This window comes from Dunckerocampus dactyliophorus, chromosome 1 (genome assembly GCF_027744805.1).
Source record: "Dunckerocampus dactyliophorus isolate RoL2022-P2 chromosome 1, RoL_Ddac_1.1, whole genome shotgun sequence".
NCBI classification, from domain to species: Eukaryota; Metazoa; Chordata; class Actinopteri; order Syngnathiformes; family Syngnathidae; genus Dunckerocampus; species Dunckerocampus dactyliophorus.
In genome coordinates, this window is record NC_072819.1 from 19011488 (window position 1) to 19020470 (window position 8983).

At 41.4% G+C, this 8983-nt stretch overlaps 1 protein-coding gene across 3 annotated transcripts in view; it reads right to left on the bottom strand.

Annotated features, from left to right (window-relative positions):
• Positions 1–7622, bottom strand: part of LOC129180948 (Krueppel-like factor 15) — a 35011-nt gene extending 27389 nt beyond the window's left edge. The window contains exons 1-3 of one of the 3 annotated variants that reach the window (XM_054775395.1): positions 7415–7622; positions 6656–6751; positions 4925–6347 (exon numbers count right to left, since the gene is read on the bottom strand). In XM_054775395.1, the coding sequence (XP_054631370.1) occupies positions 4925–6261 (1337 nt within the window). In that variant the 5' untranslated portion in view covers positions 6262–6347; positions 6656–6751; positions 7415–7622. The remainder of the gene's footprint in view (positions 1–4924; positions 6348–6655; positions 6752–7414) is intronic. The other 2 variants (XM_054775376.1, XM_054775385.1) reach the window with 2 other exon arrangements.
• Positions 7623–8983: the final 1361 nt, after the last annotated feature.

Here is an 8983-nt window from a genome sequence, read left to right on the forward strand (position 1 = left end):
AGTATAGACAGACACTTGTATGATTGTTATAATTGTTAATGAAAAATGACCTATACAGTGAATCAATATTTTATGGTAACATGAGAACTGAATGGGATTTCAACCAGAGCCTTTGAATGGATTGTGTTCGCCTTCAGAGCGTCCACTGTCTGGATGAAGTAATCCAACTATGACAACTACGATTAATAACTAACTTTCCTGGAGCCTGCCTGGCATTATCGTATGATCTGCTGCCAGCTCATTCATTCACTCATTCAAATGGTTGATTGTTCTTTCTCTTTGTTTCAAAAGTCATTAAAAGAGTGACAACTACAAAAACAAAGTCAGCGGGGCAAAACAAATTAAGAGTACAAGCACATATTGTAATAAAAATGTTGTTCTTCCCACAAACAACACCTTAGAAGGCAACAAGATTGGTTGGTTGGTTTTTAGATTTTCTACAATTGTGCAACACTATTAAAGGTGGTTGACTATTTTTTACACTTGTGTGACAATTAAGACTGTTAAAGTAACATATGTCAGGGTTTAGTGCAACAGAATCACACATTCAACATTAAAGACTGTTTTTTTTTACTGTTATTTTACAAGGTAATATCAAGAGTGGGTAACTTTTTACACTTGAATATCGAAACATTGCCTGTCCAGTAAATAAAGGTTTTAAGATGAACAATTGTTACTTCTATGGGAAAATTTTGGATGAAATTCCTAATATCCGTGGTTGAACAAGTTGTACTACATCTTACCAAGCGTCACTGTGTACTATAATCCTGAAATGCTACTACAAGCGTTGGATTGTTCACCCGCTAATAGGGAATGTGAGATGGGTTTAGACCGTCGTGAGACAGGTTAGTTTTACCCTACTGTCCAATTCCTGACACTTTTACCCATCTATTTCCCAACCATGGTCTAAAAATGGTGTTGCCATTATGTAGATCGCAAAGGTAGTGTGGGTCAATCGCACGTGTCACCCACGTCACAAACGTCACTTTGTAGATGTCATAATGACATCAGTCAGCTGACATTAAGCTCCCCTCCTGATTCGCTGTTGTGCCCCCGCAGCTAAGTAAGTGGTGAACAGACGTCTCAAGCTACACATGGAAATGCAACTTTCGTCTCTATTATTCCGATTACAGATAAACCAACTCAGTGGGAAGATATTTAGATCTACAACAAAAGTTATCAGTTCATTTGTAGCAGCCAGTTAAGTAAAAAAAAAGTCAATTTTTTAATGGCTGTGCTTGACGTCCTGACCTCCGCTATAGAAATGTTTCTACACTTTCAATTGCGAAACCATTATTTCATGATTAATTGGAAAATGTGCCCATTACTGAAGCATTTTAATATGTTGCCTTGACTTCGGCTGCATTGTCTTTTTGCATAATCATTTTCATTTCTTGTCTCGCTGTAATGTTTAATAGCAAACGCTAACTGGACGTGATCCAAGAACTGCATGTATAATGAACGCCATGTAGCTATATTTGACTGACATACTACTCAGGTTATGTGCACAACTATTGAGGAATGATGCCTTAATTATTTGTATTTTCATATGGATTAAAATGAAGAATTATTGAATCAACTACAGGTATTTTGATGACCTATAAACTTTGAAACTGTGAATGAGAAATACTAATCATTAGTAGATCATTGGTTAGATTTTAAATACAGTGTTCCCTCGTTTAACGCGGGGGTTTGGTTCCAAAAAATACCAGTAATTGAAATCTGTGTAGTAGAAGTTGATTTTTTTTCCGATGTTTTTCCGTTCATTATATATTTTTTCATTTACAGGATATGTTTTTTCATTTATTATATGTTTTTTTTAATTTACAGTGCATGTTTTTTCATTTATAGGATAAGGTTTTTTTTGTTTATTCTATGTTTTTTTTATTTACAGGATAGGTTTTTTCATTTGTTATACCATGTATACGTTTTAAGGCTATAAAACCCCTCACTACACACTTTATACACTTTTCTCAGACATGAGAAAATATATATGTTATGCATATAGAGCTTGAACGTGCAGATCATGCCTTGGTCCATGGGTTGAATCAGCGATGTAGTGTTTCCAAAATAAGGCTGTCTCATCCATATTAAAAAGTTGTTCAGGCTTATATACCCCTTCCTCGATGATGGCTTTACATTTGTTCACGTATGCCTCAGAAGCGGCCTCTCTGTGGTCTTGTTGCAGAGAGTTAAAGCGCCCTACAGCTGCGTAAGCTCTACCTTCCTTCAGCATGTCCAGAATTCCAACATTTTGTGCATTTTCCTCTTTTGGGTGCAACTGCAGGGGCCTTTGTTGGTGCAGAGCGTTTAGTCGACATTGTGAGTTTTGTCGGGGAGAAAACTTGCAAACATACAGCACTAAAGAGCCACACTGCTAGCGATTGAACAATGTAAATTAGGCAAGCTGAACTTTTCTGTACTGTACAGGACACATGGCATGGAGGAGACTGATTGATGGTCTGCAGTCCCTTAGCAAATCGGGACGCAGAAGACAATGCGGGTTCTTCCTTAGCGAATCAGGGCGCAGAACACAATCTGTTCATGCGCAGTAAAAAAAAGAGAAGAAAACGCATGCTGCACTGTAAAAAAATTGCGTACAAAAAAAATCTGTGTAATAGCGAGACCGCGTGAAGTGAACCGCATTATAGCGAGGGAACACTGTATATGTTATCTGTTTTATAGTAAGAGGTAGATCATTTTGACTTGTAACTTGCATGCTGAAAAAACTTCAGTATCCTACTCTTTTCCATATCTATTACCCAGAGAAAAAAAAGCGGGTAGTCTCATCCAAATACTCGCAGAAAGGCTAATAAAAACACATTTTCCCCACAGTGTGGAAAAGTTTACATAGCACACATCATTGCATGTGTTTCAGCCTTAGTAGACCTCATACATACATGTGATCCAGAATGATCTGATGTTGCATAATGTTTTTTTTTTTTTACGTACTTGAGTCATATGTGATTTGTAATGGCTGCTCTTGATGTTATCAATAATAAATCCTGGGGAGCTAAACATGCCAAACTGATTGTACACATGCACAGCTACATGCACTTTGGGTGTTTAGCATATACATATATATGTCAATTATTCACAGGCCAATTATTGGCAATTTGTACTTTGCGAAGAAGTTAAAGTAAGTAGTACCTTTTTGATGCCAATATTGTCATTGATTAAAAATGAAGTGTGTGCGTCATCAGCTTAAAAACTTTGAACTTGATTCTGTAACAATTCTGTGAGTGTGTGTGTGAGAAGTGTTTGCAGACAGTGAGCAAACAAGTGCAATAACTAGGCACAGGCGGTGGGGGCCGGGGTTGGGGGGTGCAAAGTCTGCATGCAGTCCACTTCAAAGTAAACTATCTTATCTACAATTTTGACCATGGTACACATGGAACGCACACATAGATAGTGGGGACACTGAACAACACCATGTAGAACCTTTAAAAAAAATGTATCGAATGCATTTATGTTGACAATGGGCTATTGAAGGGGTCGGCAACCTGGGGCTGCGGAGCCGCACGTGGCTCTTCAGCCTCCTTGACGCGGCTCCCTTTAAAAAAGAAAAATCCTAAGGAAATGTGGAAATGTGCATTTTCAAAAAGAGTGTAAAGTATCAGACTCCTCACAAGTCCATTAATGCCTCTAGACTGTGTTCTGATTGCTGATTGGATGAGCAAGGGAACGGAGAGGGGGGCCAGTGTGTGCAGTGACACACGAAAAAGCCATCTTGTGTGTGTTACTCTACCGGAAAGCTATCCATAACCATGAATACATCCCTAAAAAGAAAAATCATGGAAGAAAATCGAGTTTCATTCTGAATGGACACATTCCTTTGCCTTCACCGTCATTGACGCTGGCTCACCCGTGTACTTGATATGTGGTGAGAATTTAGTGAACTTCAAAAAATGTCAGACATTTTCAAAACAAAACCTCAGCTTTTTCTGAAAAGTACCCACCTGCATCTATTCTCCAAAGTTAAAAATAAACAGGAACCTATTTAGAAAATGAAATAAATTCCTCTCTTCGCAAAGACAGTCATGAACGGGCCAACAAACGTCACCAGTAGGCAAATTGATGACATTAATTCAGCGCAAGCATACTCGATGGCCTGTGATGAGTCAAGTGATTTCAACGACATTGACCAGGCAGCACTGATATGCAGATATGTGAACTATGATGGGCTTTTTTATGTTAAAGTTGGCTACGGTTTGTTTTAATCTTACACAAATGCGGGAACCACTCAAAAAGGCATACATACAGTAGGTCAGTGTTTAAATTATTTCAAAGCAGGCCTACACATGCACATTGCGCTTCTTAATTTATGTAATGTAACAGGACACATTTAAAAAAGATGAAAACTTTTAAAAGTTGATAAGTTGTGTAATGTTTTACAGTTCCAAAATATTTTTCTTTACTGGAAGAAGAGGCAAAATGGCTCTTTTGATGATAAAGGTTGCCGACCCCTGGGCTATTGGGATGAAGAAGTCTGATTGGTACTCCCTTCTTAGTGTAATTTCTTTGGGTGCCACTGTCAACAAAGGGCATATTCATTCTTATTTACACTGAAAATGGGGGCAATCATCAACGCATTCATTATAGTCTCTGCAGTGGAAGTTGCCCTACAGCATGAAGTCTAATAGCATATTGGCGTAATGTCCTTTTAAAACACTGGATGTTATTGAAGATGGCATGGCCACTAATACTTAAAAAAGTATATTCTTATCATTTATGTTGTATTTTTATTGAACTTTTTGGGTTAAAATGTCTGGGTAAATACTGTACTGTTGTGTGATCTTAACACCAGCTTAGGTGGGCCCTGAACCAATGATAAGCCCTATAATATACCTCGAGGACCAGAACTTAAGTTACTGTCCCCCTATTGGACACCTAATGTACATAGTAATGAAGTGATTTTGCTCACCTCCATCCACAGCCAGGCCACGTGCATGCGAAAGGCTTCTCTCCTGTGTGCCTCCTTAGGTGAGCTTTGAGGTGACTGCTTTTGGTGTACATCTTATTACAGCCCGGAAAAGAGCACTTGTGCATTTTAATAAGGTCTGCCACCGCACTCTTCTGGTACCTCTGACCACTGCTGAGGACCCCAGCAGCCGACCCGCCGCCTAATCCACCTTCCCCGAGCCCCATGGGTTTGGCAGCGATGGGGACCGGCGCAATCCGTACAAATTTGGAGGATGCTTTGCTGCTGGAGGTAATGTTTGCTGGGGAAAGCAGCTGAGGCACCAAGGCGAAGGTTTGGCCCTGGATGTTGACCAGGAGCTGGGCGATCTTGATATCTGATGCACCCTTCTGAGGGTGAGCTTCCTGAGTTTGAGGGTCCGAGACAGCGCCTGGGTGAGCCTCTTGTTTGATCTGTATGGGGTGGATTTGGAGGATGACTGGCACACTGGAGGCAGCACTGGTGCCTTCTCTTGAGGCTGCTGGAGATCCACAGTCTTCCTGCTTGATCCCATCCACTCCACTGTAGCTAGTATCTACTGTTGAGTCCAGGTTGGATGCATGTCGTGCCTGTTTGGTCTCTCGGTAGGACGGAGGAGAAAGAGCCCCAGGTACAGTCTGATCCAAGTTCTGCAACACCTCCCTTGGTATCGTCTTTGCACTTTCGGCCTCTGAATCCTCCGCCGTTGGCGACATTGCTTCGTCGCTTCCCTCATCTTCCTTCTCAATGGCCACCATCATGTTCTCCTCCAAAAACTCTTCGATCTCCTCCAGTGTGGGCTGGAAGAGGAGTGCCGCCGGATCCTGCAACTCATCCAGGAATACTGGGAACTCGTAGTAGTCCTCTTTGGCATGATGCTGGAGGAGACCCAACCTCTGATCCCTCTTGGATTCCCAAGTGAGGCCCATGGGTAAAAGTGGGGCAGCAGGAGAGGAAGAAGGTGGTAAGGATAGCGAGCTGGTAGAGGTTGTCATTCCCTGTGAGAGGAGGAGGTCCAACAGGCTGTCTTGACTCTCGCCCCCTGAAGAGCTGACATGGGTGTGGGTTTCGGGCGAGGACGAGGAAGACAAGGACTCTGGGCTGGAGCACAGCGACGACCGAGGGCTTGAGGAGATGCTGAGGTCGTCCTCGGAGAGCCCCGGCGATGAAGACACCCCTTGGTAAGGGTGGAGGGGGTGGTAGACGCATGTGTCGGTCACCATGACACCCGGTGGCACTCGCCCGCTGCTGCTGCGGTCACACGCAGATGAGCCAGTGTAGTACAGGAAGGTCTTCTCACCAAAAGGTAAGTGATCCACCATTCCTGTGAGGATGGACGGCAGGTGGACTCTGCTCTGCTCTCAAGATCAACTTTGTAGGACTTGGCTAAATATTAATAATGAATCACCTGCGAAAGACCAAAACAGTTGGTTAGTACAGGAATCTCGACCTTCAGAAGACAAAACATAACGTTGGATGGTTGCACCTAGCATTTTTCTTTGAGGTTAATGTTCTACAAAAGTTTGCAAGCTTTCTCAGAAATGTACAAGCCTGTGTGGACTGAGCAAGCAACTGTTTGGACTTCTACTAGCTAGAAGTCTGCATGCAAGCTCTTTGAATAAAAGTGTATAAAGGAAGCTCAGTCTGAACTGTGCTTATGCATGTGTGTGTGTGTGTGTGTGTTTGTGTGCAGCAGCTGGTGTGGTGTTCACTGACCATATGGAATCAGGGGTTCCCCATTTTTTTTTCTCGCCAGATGCTATGTGCTATGAAGCCACATGGTTAAAGGGGCCAAAAAAAACTCGGTTCAACCTGCAGTGCAAATAAAGAAGACTTGATTTTAGCTATTACATATATACATATACAACCACATGAACTTAAATAACAACAATGACTAGTTTATGGTGGCCAATTTAAAGCCATAAACAGTGCAAAGTGGGACAAGTAGAAAGCAGCGTGAATGTGCGCCCTCTTGTGTTAGGCGATAGAAAAGCAGTTTCCAAAGTAAAGTAAGTGTGTTTTTTAAAAAAATACTTTAGTCACTGCTACTATGAATATTACACCTTTACATATATATAAATACATATTTGTTGTAATCTGCTTATTAGAGTTGAACATATTTACTTTGCATTACTTTTAAAAAGGGGACAGATATTATGTCTTAGCTGGAAAAACACGATGTGAATCAGTATAGTTCATGCCTCACATATAAATAGTTAATGCACACACTGGCCTGGCTGGGTGTTGAGTAACTTGCCCTATAGTAACCCCTGCCCTGCTGAAATTTAAAAACACATGCGCATGTTCATGATGCATACTGAAGGGAAATCTGCATACATGAACTACTATGACATTTTAACATAATATGACTTGCGGAAAGACCCTGAATGCATCTGATATGGTTATAAATTATAATCTTGCAAGATATGTGGCACACTCTGCAAGATATGCACAACTGTGCGTGTTTTTTCTTACCTGTGTGAAGAATAAGGTTTTCCCCTGCTGACTGCAGTCTGCTCTCCTCTTCAAAGTCTTTCTCTGTGCCTAATGCTGAGATCACTCTGCAAGTGTGTGTGTGTATGTGTGTGTGTGCATAGCACATTTCTCCTTCTCTCTCCCCTAACACACACACCCACACATGCCACCACACACACACACAGGCACTCTCTGAGAGGGGCTGGCAGTTGAGTCACATGATTGCCTGTGGTTGTGTTTGTGGGTTCGGCTTGTGAAGGCTCGCCTGCTTGCTGCCTCATCATTGGTTCTCCGATAAAAAAGGGAGGCCGTTGTGAGGGAATGGGCCTTAATGGAGGGAGAGAGAGAAACACAAAAACACGTGAACGTCACACTTGTTTTTGTATTTATTTCCATTCATGTGGGTAGAAAGATTTAAGACAAGCATTACTGTGGCGTAGTGTATATCACATATTATGTACAGTATACTAATGTGTACCATACCTGTACAGTATGTTGTATGTGTACTACATTACACTGGATATGTGGAACTTGACCTCAATTAATTCCAGGAAGCTACTGACCTTCATTTTTACTCATACGAAGTGAAGTGTCAGGGCTCAAAAACTGTCAAATAGTCAATTTTATTTCTAACAACAAAAGCAACTAAACCACACATCGACAAGAACTTTGCTGGCAGAGGCAAGGAAAAACCCTAAAAGAAAGAACCAACTTTGCTGACAGAGACAAGGAAAAACCCTATAAGAAAGAAATCTTGCATAGACAGTGTGGGGCGGTCATCTGCCTCAACCAGTTGTGTTGCGATATAAAGAGTAGAAGCACGGAGGGGTAGAGAGGTAACAACGCAATAATGTAGTACTGTACAAGTCAAGTTTTAAGTAACAATTAAAATAGGTTATTGTGTAAGTGCCATTTTTGGATGTATTGGTATCATTACCATTTTTCAATTTTGTCCTATCATCAGTCTAAGCAAGCCATCAGAATATATGTAATCTACTACCTCTACTTTTGCAGCCTTCGCTTCGTAGTTTAAAGTAGTATCAAGAGTATTAGTAGTAGTAAACACTACGGGAGCAGTAAACAATTTATTTCTGTGGCTTTGAGGAGCACCATAATCACAAGAGGCAAAACAGATGCCATTTAAACACACATTAAAACATTACCAACTGCACATTAGAGGTGTAGAAAGCTATATTTTCCATTTGACCAGTTGGCCTCTAACAGTAACACTTAGCCACTTGCATGTAGAATTGTCTTCTTTGTTGAGAAACCCACGCAGCTAAATGAGTTGAAGTGACCAAAATCACCTCCTAGCATTTTGCAGGCACACTACCTTTGGCCAACGATGGAATTAATGTAAACAATGTAAGGGCACAGACACAGAGAAAATCAACTATAGCAGGGATTTGACTAATGTCTGCATGTACTGACATATATCCGAGTATCCATTCATCCATCCATCCATCCTTCCATCCATCCATCCATCCATCCATCCATCCATCCTTCCATCCATCCATCCATCCATCCATCCATCCATCCATCCATCCATCCATCCTTCTATCCATCCAT